The sequence below is a fragment of the Thunnus albacares genome, chromosome 18 (genome assembly GCF_914725855.1).
Source record: "Thunnus albacares chromosome 18, fThuAlb1.1, whole genome shotgun sequence".
In the NCBI taxonomy this organism is placed as follows: Eukaryota; Metazoa; Chordata; class Actinopteri; order Scombriformes; family Scombridae; genus Thunnus; species Thunnus albacares.
Window position 1 is genome coordinate 29,966,345 of NC_058123.1, and position 15,662 is coordinate 29,982,006.

Consider the following 15,662-nt stretch of genomic DNA (forward strand, 5'->3'; position numbering starts at 1 on the left):
GTCCAACATACAGATGGGTGACAAATTAAAGGAAAAACTGGTACAGGTCTGACTGCTTGACCCCTACAGTGAGGGGATCTGATAGCTCTGTTATGCTTTGGGGGGCATTTTGCTGGCATGGTTTGGGTCCAGCCTGTACCGGTTTTTCCTTTAACTTGTCACCCATCTGTACATGAAGAGGCAAAATATTAGGAATACTTTTTAATGTAATGCACTCCAGTACACCACAACCACCTCAATAATAAACAAAGTAGAATTATCACCTTTCTGACAATATCAACGAAAACAGAAAATGTATGAGCTTCATGAAAGTAGAATTTATGGCAGAGTTGTTGTATTGGATGGCATTAGACTGCACACGTGTACCTAATAAAGTGGTCAGTGAGTGTATATCTTTAGTAGAGTGAGTATTTTTTGCTTTTTAGTCAGATAATGAACTGAAATTATTCTGAATAGGTGATGCGCATAAAAAGGTTAAATTAACAGTCTGACATTACTTTTAGGGAGAAAAAGTAGTTAATGCCTGATGAGGTGTTGTAGGAGTCACCCATTCAGTACCGCCACAGTGTATCTGCCGGAAATATTGATTTATAGTGACAGTTAAGAGACAGTTAAGAGTTTAGTTTTTATTTACAACTATCTTCCTCCAACTATCTTCACAAAGTCGCCTTGTATTATTCTAAGATGCGCTGATAGAATCATCAAGAGTAATAAAATCATCAACACTGTCAACAATTTCTTGGGGAATGAAGAAACAATTAAAATGCAGCTAAAATCATCAGTATGTGTTTAGTGTTGAAATCTATCCCTCCATTTATTAGAAGCTCTCTTTTAAAACCAGAGTGGAAATGGAAGCCTAGAACAGGTTGGTGGCCGGGCTGCTGGCAGGGTTTGATCTGATCCTCTGAGCAGGTTACCATGGTGATTTACCAGGGTTAAAAGTGTGCCACTTTCTTGATACTGGAAAACCTAAGTTAAGCCCAAAGATAGCTGGCTAGCACACTAATCAGGCTCCGTGGTACAGGCCCCTGGATGAGTGTTTTGTGTTCTCTTCTTGTGTGTTTTCATGTAATGCATGCCTCAATACATCACCACCGCCTGTATGGGACTTGTATTGTGTTATGGCTACCCTTCCCACTGTCCTCCCCCACGCCCGACGTCCTGCTGTGGACTAACCCCTGCAGGCGAGTGAGGGAGCTGGAGGAGGAGCTCAGACTAATGGACCAAAATATGAAGTCCATGATGTGCGGAGAGGAAGAGGTACTTACTGTACAAACTGACCTGCTGCCTTGTGCTCCTCCAACCTGCAGCCTCTACACTCCTCTCTCTGTTCTCTGTCTAACCTGCACTCACACCCTATGACATTATGCATGTCCTCCAAGCACTACTTAAAGGATAGGTCTGGTGATATTTTATATTATTCCTCTTGTCAACAAATCACATGAAAGTGTTCATTATTTAGGGGGATATAGTAGGTCTTAAACTTGACAAAAAAACAACTGAATGCAGTGTTGTGATTTTTTATTCATTTAATAATTATCTGGCAGATGATGATGATTATGATGGAATTGGTTATCATGCTTTGCATAATGTACCATCACTACTTAAAATCACTTGTGGTTTGATCCACAGATAACATTATGTTTGCATCTTCACTAAAAAGAGTGCTGTACTTTACCGCATCAACTTTTTTTATGATTTATTTTAGCATTGTGCTTTGTTGCATTTTGACATGCAACAAAGGTCTCCAGCCAAAGTCAAACCAAGGACAATGCGGTCACATGGTCCCAGACACGTCTTTAATTGATGTTCAATTCTAGCGTCTTTTTACAAGAATATTAACTGTAAATTAAAATGTGGAATAAATTATTTTTTTAACCAGAAATATGTGGAGGAGGTGGCAGCATATTTTCAGTCCTGAGTCTGTCTGCAGAGCCTCCTATCAAACTGTGTTCAGGCCCAACTATCTCCACCAATCACAATGACAGCCTGTAAGTAGCTTGAGAGGTGAAAAACAGCTCAAAGAATCCATAAAGCAACCACATGCTGCCACATCACAGGTCATGTCTTCAGTTGGAGTGAATGAGCTTGGAGTTGTTAGGGAAGTCAGAAAGTATTGACAGACAGACTAACACGTTGATTTTGGTCTTTACATTGGATTTGATGACAATAAGAAAAATATAGAATGACAAGAGACTTACACTTTAATTTATGATTGATCTGATAAATCTACATTTTGGCTGTAATCTGCCATCCATCCAGGGTAGTGTCATGACTCCTGTTACCACTTACCTACATTTTTCCTTGGCATTTTGCTGAAACCCTTCATCGCTGTTTTACTCAGAGTCAGATGTAAACCGACCAGTTCAATGATAGATATCCTTCCTCTGTCTCTGAGTAAGACAAAAATGTTGGAGTGGTTCTATAAACAGTGTCAGGGTTTGATCTCTTCTGCTGTCCTACCTTTCAAATCACTCCTTTTTCTTCTCTTGCTTTTCCTTTTTCTTACATTGCTCAGTAAATCAGGTGACCTTGAGGAAGAATTGAAAAATGTCACCAACAACTTGAAGTCACTGGAGGCCCAGGCTGAGAAGGTACAGAAGGAGCTAGAGGGGCATTCAGCCTCAGAATCGGCCAGTCAGGCTGCATATATGCTGTTCATACTGATGTTTATATTATTAGAAAACTTTCCAATGGGTCGTTCTGGAGTGCATGGTACATTTGACCTATGTGGTCATTTAATTATGAGGATGTGTTGCATTAAACTGTCCTCATTAACCTACTGTAGAAACATGAAAAACTGCACATGAACTAAGAGTTCAGAAGGAGGAAAGTCCTTGAACAAATGATCCTTGGTTTCAGTTTTTTTTCCTTCATTTGACCAGAAGAAAGTTTCTTTAAATGGTAACAAGTATCCCTACTTTGTGTCTCTCATACAGTATGTTATCATTACATCTTGGCCTGTCCCTGACAATAAAACATTTCAATTTGGACTCACACTGTACAATGTGAAGTAAAATTTAAAGTTTTATTAGCAGACTGAATGTTTTTTTATCTACATGGTTAGAAGTTAGAGTTAGAGTTTTTGAGGATTCTGGAAATACCTTCAAAACTGCAGTAAATGTTTTACTGTTTCATTATGTGTGTCACACCCAGTTATACACAATTATCCTGCTTGTCCTTCTTTAAAAAATGATCAATTATCTCCTAAAGTAATATAGCAAAGAAGTGTATTTGAAATCCATTTATGTCTCTCTCCCTCTAGTAGTTAATAGCAGTAAATGTATTTTAATTGTACTTTGTTAATACCTTTTATTTTTTGATTTCAGTACTCGCAAAAGGAGGACAAATATGAAGAGGAAATTAAAGTTCTTACTGACAAACTTAAAGAGGTGAAATTTCTTCATTCACATTTCTGTTAGATAGTTATTGTTTCTTTTACTGTTGCTTACTCTTTCTTATGAAGTAAATGAACAGAGAGTTAGTAAATGCTGTGTGTGATAATGTGCTGTGGTGTGTGCTCCAGGCTGAGACCCGTGCAGAGTTTGCAGAGAGGTCTGTGGCCAAGCTGGAGAAGACCATCGACGATTTGGAAGGTATTCAACACTCACCTGTTGTCTCTGCCAATACTTCCACTGACACCAGTAACATGCCTGCTTGCTGTCCTGCAGTGAATAATCTTACAGTAACAAACAACTTCACTGATCCCAGTTCTACTGTTGAAGGTGAATTGACAGTGATGATTGCAAGGATCAAATCACCTCAAACTCAATTACTGGTCATTTAAGATAAGATAAGATAAGATAAGATGAGATAAGATGTACTTTATTTTCCCGCAAGGGAAATTTGTCTTGGGCTCCAAGCCACTGCATCACACATTACACTTAGAACAATGTCACAATGCACATGTGCATGTAAAACATAGATCATACATACATTCAAGATTAAATGTACTTAATGTGTTTAAACGTGCTTAAATTCATGTTGAGTGACAGTATATTTTTAGGGATAATAAAAAGGAGTAGAGAAGAAAAGGAAATAAAAACAATAATTTAAAAAAGCAAAATATTGTCAAACCAGATAATAAATAATCAAGTCATTTGTATCCTATTCCATAAATAAAATCATAATAAATAATCAAATCATCATATCCTATACCATAAATAAAATCATACAGTACCACTACTGTAAATAGTCACAATAAATAGACCATAGTTTCAATAAAAAAGCCCAATAAAATCAGACCAGCGGGGTGTACTACGAAGCAAGATAAGTGGGTTAGCGAGGTACGTTGAGACTAAAGCCATAGTTTTCAGTGTCACAAAGGTGGCTCTCTTTTAACCTGGCTAGATCACCATGGTAACTTATGCTGCAAACTTAACCTGGTCCAGAGCAGGTTATATTTCGAGTTTCGGCCACCCCTTTTACTAACTACCCGATTTGCTGCAAAGTCCATTTAACACTGCTGGTACTGCAGCTATTAGAACACAGATTAGAAACTTAATTAGTCTTTTATCATACAGTTGTTTTGATATATGATTTTGTAAATGTATAATGACGCAATAGGTTATGGTTACTTGTTGGATGGGATTATGTTAAAATATATCAAACTGCATTTCAAGTTGTGGAAAAAAAAGCTAATAAAAACTAAATGAAAAAAATACTTTGAACTAAAAAAAAGAAAGAAGATTGATTAGTCTATTGGTATTTATCACAGATAATCACAGATATCAATCTATAAAATTAAGTTCACTTTGATTTGGCCAAAAACTAAAGTGATTTCCACTTATCCCTCATCATGGGACAGAGTCAGACCTCTGAATGTGGGAGGCACTGAGAGTGCATTGAGTGGTAAAATAAATATATTAACTTACTAATTTACACGATCAGCAATTTTCTGCCAGCAGTCCTCTCTCACCTTATTTGCAGCAACAGTGTATGTACAATGTATTTATATTCTTCATGGCTCTCTGTTATAATGATCTGTGCCTCCTGACTGAAGTAGGCGCTACACGATCGGTCCATTTTGTGCCGAATGACGTGCCAAATGCCCTCTTTTATAGGAACGCACACAGAGCCTGAAGCAGAAAGCCTGGATAAACAAAGAGAGTTGATAACCACCGTCGTGATACCACTTATCTCTGAGGAACCTGTTTATACCTGTCCAAAGCTGTGTTCAAGTTGTTTGATAACAGGATAAACAAATATCCAATACATCGTGTCCCCTCCAAAAATCAAATGCCTGTCCTATTGATTCACTCTAGCGTCGCGTCGGAATATATATATATATATATAGAGAGAGAGAGAGGATATAATGTTAATTAACATTCTGTGTTCTTCTACACATCAAAAGGTCAGCTGTTACACACACAGTACAGGTTCATACTGTTTGGAGTAAAGCAGCCATCCTCCTTATAAGTCCTGAGCTCATTATGTCAGGCAGCGCAGCAAAACTAAAAACTGTAGTTATCGACTTGACAGGACAGAGGAAACTATCCAGCAACGTTTAGCCTCTGAAATATTTTTTTAGACAGACAAGCGAAAAATTAATGTTTTAATTTCTATTCTAATTGTCGACTTGAAGAGGAAAACTGCTTAGGGGAATGAGAAAAACAGGAAAAAACGGGAGGTGGATTACATTTTTAATTCAAATGAAAAACAAAATAATTTGTTTATCCTGTTATCAAACAAATTGAACAGCTTTGGATGGAGGGTCCTGTGCCTAGTGTGCAGGAAAATAGAGGACATCAGTTGAGTAGGTAGTCCGTCAGTGTGGCCCAGGATGCATTGCGTTTACACTACTAAAAGAATGTGGCCACATGCGGCCCAGACCACCTCCGAATGTGGTCTGAGTGATCGCATCTCAATCCGTCCGCAATACATCTTGGGTGCGTTTACACCTGTACTTAGAGCTGTCCACTTGTGATTGGATCACCCGAGACGCATGTTAATACCAGGTGTAAACAGGGCCTGAGTGCCAGTTTAGGGTTTGTGGAGCCAGCTCACACAAAGTAAGCCTGGATATGTTGAACTTGCTTCGTAGTACACCCCTCAAGTAGTAAACAGTCAAATCACAGTAGCTTAGTCTCAAAATAAACTCCACTACTTGTAGCTATTTAATATCTTAATGGAGGATGGAATGAATGAGTTCTTACACCAGGTCAGCCTGCATTTCGGGATTCTGAACCATTGGCCTGAAGGTAACACTTCAACGAGAGTTCAGGATGTGCGTTGGATCATTCAGAATTTTCTGTGCCTCTCTGAGCACAGATTTTTCATATAAAGACTGACTGTTGTACTTTGTTCTTTGTTTGTTTGTATTTGGTGATTTTTACTTTCCTAGTTATGCAACCTGAGACTAGACTCATACTTGGTGTGTAAATAGACAGTGGTCATCAGTTTTACTTTTACCCAATGACAGATGCAGCGTTATTTCTGTGGTGTTCACCCTTGCAGTTCTGTGGCCTTGATAAGCACAGTTGTGTGAGGATTTGTAAAGGCCTAGGGTGTCTCAAATCAGTCAAATTTTGCCTGGGTGCTCTCAAGTGGCACCCTGAGCTTTTGATGTGACTTCTGTGGTGCCCTCATCTACATGGATTTCACAGCTGTGTATAAAGCTCAAATTTTACTTTCATTACAATGGCGGAAACTACATAAATGTCATCATCTGACCATGTCTGTGAGGTTAAAGGAGACTAGCACACGTACGTTACCAGTTAAAAGTTGGACACACTTTGTCATTCAAGTGAATGGGAAGGTGTGTCCAAACTTAAGACTGGTAATGTATATGAACACGTCTGCCAGTTACACATGTTTTATTCTTCAGACTCAGTGCTTCAGCACAATCAATTTGAAATAAAATAATGAATACTACATTAAAGTCTCAGCTTTAGACATACACCCTTTTAACACACAGGGCCAGATCCACAAAGAATAGATTGCACCCGCTAATAGCACTGTGAATTGTGCATTATTTGTACGCGCAAATTTCACAAAAGATTTTGCGCTAATGATATGCAGGTGCAAACACCCATAACGTTTTGCAGCTGAGTGCAATTTGCCCTTGTTTTGCATCTGATTGAGTGAGGGGAGAGGTTTCCATTGTTTCAGGCTTTTCTCCACATTTCAGCACACAGATTAGTCCATAATGAAAACTGCATAGAACACAAAAGCCTCACATTTCATGTCTTGAGGTGCACACACACAGAGCTCTCCAAAATCACAAACCAACTTTCATGTATTTTGCTTCTTTGTCTTCTGTAGTATTTTGCATTTATAACATAATCTACTGAAATGTCCATCAAAATAGGCTAAAGCTGTTAATCTGACTGAGACTGACTGACTGAGAACACCAGATCAGTCAGGATCTGACAGTAATTAATGTTAATGAATGAGTTCTGCTACACATCTGCACAGATCAGCTGTTACACACAGATTTCAGATTTATACAGTGGAATTGTTTGAAATAAAGTAGAACTTCTGGATCAATCCTGAGTTCCATCAGAGCTGTCAGGACATGACTGAAGATTTCGCCCTTGATATCATTAAATATCAATTCAATATCATTCGAGCCTCACAAACTTGAAGATTTGAAGAGAGAGAGAGAGAGAGAGAGAGACAGAGAGAAAGAGGGAGTGAGGAGTTAATGTGTGCGCAGTTAACAACTCTCTGAAGATGTTAATAGCACCACTCTAACTGCGTGTGGCAATTTGCACTGTTTTTTGAGAATCCTGTAAAGATGCGCATACAAAGGGGCAATTTTGTGCCGACTGTATGAATATTTCCTAATTTACATACATGCAGATGGCACGGGCGCACCATGATGATATTTTCTTGGCAGAGCACTTTGCAGTTTGCGGGTGCTAATCTTTTTGTCTCATTTGCATCAGTTTAGTGGTCACAAAAGCCGCACAATCCTTTTGTGGATTTGGCCCATAGTGCCCAAAGTTTAGGGGTCCAGAAGTAATTGGACAGATACACATGAAGTGAAATAAATTCATCATATTTAATAGTTTTAAAAAAGCATAGAAGTGGCAAATAATATTTAAAGTGTAGACATAAAATTCAAAAGCAGCTTCTGCATGTTTGGAACATCTATCCCAATAAATGTCCAACACTATAACCAGAAGGGGGCATGTGTGAGCATTCTCTGCAAGCCACTGAGTTTCTTACTAATACTGTTTTAGCATTTTCATGCTGACTGCAGTACGGACGGACAGATGGACGCTAACCAGGGATGTTTCGGTTCATGGTTGGTGATTTATCCCCTAAACCATGAGGTTGCCCCCAAATGTAACATGAAATGTACAGTGAGGGAAAATGACTGAGTACAAGTACTGTACTAAAACTCAGGTCAAAGGGTACTTCTTGTTTCCATTTTATATTTCACTCCATTTTAGTGAAGAATTCACTAAATGCATGACATTCATTTAAAAGCTTGAATTTCTATTTATTTTACATAGTGATGTTTTACACTCCAAACCTACGTATAATCAACTTATTAAACTGATGTGTTGTTATAGATAAAACTACCCAACAGTATATAAAGTAGTTACAATTAGCTACAATATTAAAATGCTGCTTATATGTTAATGCATCATATACATAATAAAATAACACTCTAAAAGGGGCCATTCTGCATAATGATTACTTTAACTTTTTATACTTTTACTTATGTGACACTTACTTTTACTTTTTACACTGTGTTATGATTCTTTCTACAGTATGGTACCACCATTAGTAGCAAGTAGTAGGGCTTGTTTCTACCAGATATATTTCTGGGTTTGAAAAGTAGATAAGAATAAGATTTTTTTTTAGTGGTGAAATTATCAGATTTTCTTGAAACATCAAGTTTCACAAGTCATAGACTTAGACAAGCATCAGCTTGTATTGTTTGGAAGTGTGGACATCCAACAGGGATTCAGAGAGTGTAATTGTAATAACTTGAATGCACTAATAATTTAAGTCAGAAGAGCCCTTCTGATCTAGGAAGTGTGTATGTTTGGTCTGATACTCACCCCGTTGTCTCTGGCATGTGTAGTATGGAGGTGTTGAATGGGGTATTCGTGGATAACACTGCATGGCGTGTTCAGTTTGTGTCTATAGAGTTCAGGGATGATATCATTTAAGCTGAATCAGCTTCAAGCTGAAAAATGTTTGCTATAGCTGTTATTTGTGCTGAGTGAGCTGTAGTAACCAGCTGATGTGATGACATTGACTCCAGTGAATCTTGGTCATTGTGTTTGATGCTTAGCAGTTTCAATCCTGTTCTAAATGTGTTGTACTTCTGTTTCCTGTCCCCTCACCACATTTTGTTTCCGTTGGGTGCGTCTGTCTTCTCGGTCCATTGTCTCTCTATCTGTGTGTGTGTGTGTGTGTGTGTGTATATCCTCCTCCAGATGAAGTGTATGCACAGAAGCTGAAGGGCAAGGCTCTCAGTGAGGAGCTGGACCTGGCCCTCAATGACATGACTACACTGTAGACGCTCTGTCACTTCCTCTCTGCTCCTCCTTCCTTTCTGAACTCTTCTGCGCCTACCTGCTGTTGTTTTCTTCCATTCCTCAGTGGTACTATCAGCTGGAAGATTCTAGAAATGTCATGAAATGTACTGAATCCACTCACCCTTCAATAAGCTGTTGTGCCAGGCTGTATCTGGTTTACACAGCACTGGTCTTTTTACAGAAGGTTTAGTTACTGCTCACCCAGTCAATGCTGTGTCTTACACCAGCGTCTTCAATGTCTTCTCATTATTTAAACATTCATGTAAAACCTGTTTCCCCTCCCCCTCTGTAATAAATGTACTACAACTCCGTCCAGTCTTGCTTTCTTTCGCTTTCATTTACTTCCTCTATTCAACATTTACAAGCAGTGTATGAGTAATGCATAACTGCTTTGTAGCACACCATCATGTACTTGTAAACAGTTTTTCTGATGCATTTGTAATATACATTTATACTCCTCTTTTGGATATCTGTAACTGGTGTAAACACATGATGAATGGTTGATAACATGTATAACATAATTATAATCACACATAAGATAGATTTTGGTTGTATACATGTTACATAATTAAGTGTTAGTACTGCACATGTCAAACTTCAGATTAACCAGCATAATAAGGTGCCACTCACACAGGTAGGCCTATGTGTGTGGTCTGTCTGCACTTCAATTCAGACTTGATACTAAATCTGTCAGACTGAAGAGTGGGGAGATGTGTAAGCTTTCTCTAACTAAACTGTGATAAATCTGATATGGTAAACATTCATCCCAAATCTCTCACTGAAACTTCTGCCTCACCACTGACAACTCCACTCTGTCTCCCGCCCCACACATCTGCAACCTTGGAGTCATTTTCGACAGTGGCCTGTCTTTCAAACACTACGCGAATCTCTTTATCAAAACAGCCTTTTTCCACTTGAAAAACATATCTCGTCTCCGCCCATCACTCTCCTTTTGCTGCTGAAAGTCTGATAAATGCTTTCATCACATCAAGACTCAACTACTGCTGTAGCATTCTTTACGGTATCCACGACTGCCGACATCGGGGAAACACTGGGTCAGTTGTCTCAGGACCTGGGTCAAGGGAAGGCGCAAAAGGGCCCTCTAGCCTTTAAAAAATCAGCTGGAATAATTTGTCAAAAGTACATATTTGTGAAAACTTTATATAATATTTGTCAGTCACAGAAAAACTTGCAATTTTTTTATCCTCCTAATTTTCCTTGACATAGTGGTCGAAAACAATTTTAACTTTCCTTCCCTATAATGCTAAAAATGGTTTGATCTGAGTAACAAAAAAGAGAAAATGATAGCAGAGGTGCAAGGACTTTATGGCCAGGTATTTGAAAAAAGATAATGAAGTGGAAGATACAGCTGCAACAAGCACAGCCCCACCTGCAAGCTTTGCCTTTAACGTTTAATGAATAGCTTGTATAAAAGCCTAACACAACGCGTCCTCAGCAACAGAAACAGCTGAGTCTGGAGATGGAAGTAGCTGCGTCAGAGATCCCAATATAATATAAATAATGTCCCAAGATGTATTTTTTCCATTTAAATCTGACATAGAGTATGTTCAGATCATTAAATAAGTTTGAGTTTATCAATTTTCTATGGACAACTTCAAAGCATTAAAGTTGGGCATGATAGCATGTCTTTAATATGATTGAATTTCAGTGGTGGGGCTATTCTTTTAGTTAGCATATATTTGTATTAAACTAGTGCAGTGTCAGTTCTGAACATGCCTGTTCAGAACTGGCCGATTGCTTGGCCTCTGGTATTACTGCTTCAACACATAGAAAAATTAATACTGTTGATATAGATATGAATGAGTATATACACCAACAACATGAAAGAAACTAACATTCTATTATACGCAGATGGTAAGCACTGTAGTATTGTAATAGTGAATCTTTTCTCATTTCAAGTATAATGAGGGCTGCATTTAAAAATAAAAAATATAACAGAAAGCTTTTGAAAAAACGTGCATTCTAAAATATAGTGGATCCACCATATTGGGCTTTTAGATTGTTTATTTTCTGACTTCAGTTTGGATCATTTGAGTGGGTATATTTGCTCAAAAGATTTGTGCTTATATGAGATATACTGGTTTTTAACTGCACGTGGGAAGTAGCCTAAGAGTCTGTCCATTCTTGATTAAAGCTGTGTTTTCGCTGTCTACTTGCCCTGTGAAGAAACTTTTCTCTGACTCGCTGAACAGCTCTGAACGCTGGCTATGCTCATGCTTATAGTTTTATTATTATGGAGTACAAAAATCAGAAATATAGATATTTTTTGGTGAAAACAACTCATGCAGAGACTTGAGGGTTTAATGATTACTCACATTCCATATTTTCAGTAGTTTTTTCTTTTTCGACTATCATGCACGTCATTTAACCGTTTCCAGTTAGACCCTATGCAATTTCCAAATCATCAAATTTTATCCTGAGTAAGAATATTCACTTACACTAATACAAAATTCTCCAGATTCAGAGAAATGCTCCACTCCAGCAGTGGAGGATGGTCACCACTTCAACACCCGGCCCTTTTTACTCCTGGACAGCATACCCCTCGCTCAGACACAGAGCTGTGCGGCTTGCTGTTCACATGTTTATTCGAAGTTTATTAATATTAAACATATTGCGTGTCCCAATTGCACCAAATTTGACACAGCACTTCCTTGGGTCCCTAGCAATACAGCCGCCAAGTGTGAGGTAGATTGGTTGAACGGTTCTCAAGATATGTGAAGGACACACATACATACAGACAGAGATTCTGAGGTTATTCTAGCCTTGTACATTGTACCTTTTTAATGTGATTTTTTGTGATTTTTTGTGTAACGTGTTCCATAAATAAAATTTGTTTATTATAAAGTAGTGCACAGTACATCTAGAACATGTCCATTTAATGGAATTATTGTAACTCATAGATCATTAACCTTAGTGTAATCAGCACATTGCAGTGTAGCCATTTTATAGATTTAAGAGCTGGAACAGGCTGATACAGAATATATATATTACTGTCAGACAGTGTGGAATATAATGTAGTCTTCTACTCACAATGGGCCTTATTCACTAATATGTGCGTAGAAATGTTCTTACTTTGCACACAAAGTAAGTGCACGCAAAATTACTGTTGGATTCATGACACCAATCAATTTTGTTCTTACCACCATGTGTATGTTAGTGGACAATTTTAATATATTAATAATTTCATTACATTTATGATGATGATTTATGGATTACAACATCTTCACAATTAATTTTATAATTAGTAAATTAATTGTGTATTATTAGCAATTTCAAAATTTTAAATATTGCATATTTAGGCCCAATCTTTTTTTTTTTAATAATTGTGGTTCTAATATGCTGTTTACATTGAACTAATTAATAATTAACTATATCATTTCTTAAGACCGTGGGACATTTATGATTATGGGACCAATTTTGTTCTTACCACCATGTGTATGTTAGTGGACAATTTTAATATATTAATAATTTCATTACATTTATGATGATGATTTATGGATTACAACATCTTCACAATTAATTTTATAATTAGTAAATGAATTGTGTATTATTAGCAATTTCACAATTTTAAATATTGCATATTTAGGCCCAATCATTTTTTTTTAATAATTGTGGTTCTAATATGCTGTTTACATTGAACTAATTAATAATTAACTATATCATTTCTTAAGACCGTGGGACATTTATGATTTGTGCGTACGCATGGTCTAAGATTGTTCTAAATTTGTAAGAACTAATTCAGCTAAGAACATATTGTTGAATCCCAGATTTGTGCTTAAAACATTAGTACACACTGTTTAAGCTAATATTTCTGTGTACGCACTTTTTGTGAATGAGGCCCAATATTCTCAATCATGCACCTGATGAATGTAATCGGTTTCTCTTATGTGGGGTCACTCACTGTGTGAAACATGGAGAGGTACAGAACTTTGGGCTCTATGTATAACGTCACCTGCAAAGGGCACACTAGGTTGGTCAACTGGTGTTGGCAAAAAATGGAGCAACTGTCCTTAGTGTCATTTTGGACAATGTGAGGGTGCATTAGACTGCAGAATACATTTGGGACCGAGGTTAGTTAGCCAGGTTAGTTGGCTGCAATCTCCCCTCTGTGTCCTGTGTCTTTTACTCCTGTATCCAACGCAAGGCCCTCAAAGTGTCCTCTGACCCCTCTCACCCAGCAAATTGTCTTTTAACTTACTACCATCAGAGAGAAGATGTCGGTCCATTGGTACCAAAACCAGTAGATTTAAAAACAGTACATACCCTGTTGCAATTTGTATACTGAGCTGTTAATGATCCTGTGCCCCCCTCTAGATTTTCCCAATCTTCAGTTCCAGACAGGCTATGTATTCGGAAGCTCACCTGTGATTTTGTCTACTCCTCCAGAGAAACTGGCCCAAGCCAAAGAAGAGAACCTGGACATGCATCAGGTGTTGGACCAAACTCTCCTGGAGCTCAACAATCTATAAAGACCTCTACAGAGCTACATGAATGACAGCCCAAAAGACAAAGCAAGAAAAAAGGTTTAATCTCCCAGCCAAAGCTCCCAGCATACACCCTTTACAGGTAGAATCTTCATGTAACAGAAAGTCTGTTGTTATTGTAAGAAACAAGTGAATGTGAGTATTCTCAGGATTTACTGTATTTGCTGGTTCAGTTGTAAATCTATTGCGCCCCTGAAGTGACGTGAGCAACAAAGTGTCTATTACAAACTGAAAGCTATTTAGTGTGCACCAGAAACTGTTACATGCACTAGTACAGTTAATTGGAAAACATCTTGTCATTATATAAAAGTTCCTTGTATGCATGTGTAACTATCTTGTGTGCACTAGAAAGTCACTTGTGGGCACAACTATCCAAATTATTTCTGCCAGAAATGTTTCTCTTATTTGACCAAACATTGGATATATTGGACACATTCATGAACACATCAAGGCCCACTTTTCTATTGTCGCTTTTAAGAATATGATAAAATAAGAAGAAGAAACTGAAACTCATGTGAGATAGCAGTTGCTAATGCACAGAAGAAACCTTCCTCCCTCACACAACATATAGTAGTATCTAATATGCACCAGAAAACCTTTGGTTTTTCATGTTTTTTTCACCTTTGTTGATACAGTGTGATTCAGTTATGTCCAAGACTGTCCTTCCAAGAAAAACAACAGCATTAACAACTTGTATTACATTGTATACATTCAACTTGTATTACCTTCAACAACACACAGTGTAGGTTGGCAAATATTTTCAAATAAAATGAACTACTTCTGTATTGGCTACATTATTTTATAAAGCCTACTTAAAGCAGGGATCCTTTAGGTTAAATAGTATGACATCACAGTATTTTGACATATTTTGAAGTATTTTGGAGTAAAAAGGCAACATTTGATTGTTAATAAAATTCAATTACCAATAGAACAAACTAGTGGAAATAAGAATGAGACTGATTTTCCATGCTAAAAGATTCAGTTAATTAAGTGCTGGGAGCTGTAATACTGACATCTAACTTTGAATGAAGGCTTTATATATTGTTAAAAAACAAACAACTGACAAAGTTGAATTCTAAAATAATAAATGTCATAATTCCATGTCTTTTATGATGTGTCTTTTTACAGTGAGGTTGTTTTACTGTTCTGAAACTGAAACACATATCTGTCTTTATTTGTGAAAACATTGTTATACAGTTTACTGTTAAACTGACAGAAACAAATAATTGTTTGCAGCAGTGATTTCTCAGTGAATGCAGTTGTCCAAATTATTTGTTTAATGATCAGAATGTTTTTTGTATTATTTTTTGATTGGCATCAAGTAAAGTAGTTGCACTGATTGTTTCCAATTTATTATCCATGTACTGATGTAAAATCATCAGTGTAAACCCTTTGAAATAAACAAAGCAGCAACAAGTGACATCATTATCAAAAAGAAAAAGTTAATCTCTTTGGTCAAATAACAAATCTCAACGAATTCCAGCAAGGCATTTGTGATGAAGAGGTGGGACTTAGATCTCACCTTAGCACCAGTAATGAGGGAGGAGCAGGCAGTGTTCTTTCACTTCTCTTTTCCCATCCTCATCCTCCATCCATCCCATATCCTATTGGTTCAGGGATTGAACCAGCGACCTTCCCTAACCTTTAGGCCACCACT

The 15,662-nt window shown here is 37.5% G+C and overlaps 1 protein-coding gene across 8 annotated transcripts in view; it reads left to right on the forward strand.

Moving 5' to 3' along the window:
• tpm2 (tropomyosin 2 (beta)) overlaps window positions 1-15,425 on the forward strand; it is a 40,080-nt gene extending 24,655 nt beyond the window's left edge. For 2 of the 8 annotated variants that reach the window (XM_044333088.1, XM_044333092.1), the window contains 4 exons: window positions 1,185-1,260; window positions 3,330-3,392; window positions 3,527-3,596; window positions 13,908-15,425. In XM_044333088.1, coding sequence (XP_044189023.1) covers window positions 1,185-1,260; window positions 3,330-3,392; window positions 3,527-3,596; window positions 13,908-13,990 — 292 coding nt within the window. In that variant the 3' untranslated portion in view covers window positions 13,991-15,425. Of the gene's footprint in view, window positions 1-1,184; window positions 1,261-2,518; window positions 2,595-3,329; window positions 3,393-3,526; window positions 3,597-9,398; window positions 9,811-13,907 lie in introns of those variants that run through there. The other 6 variants (XM_044333087.1, XM_044333091.1, XM_044333086.1 and 3 more) reach the window with 3 other exon arrangements.
• Window positions 15,426-15,662: the final 237 nt, after the last annotated feature.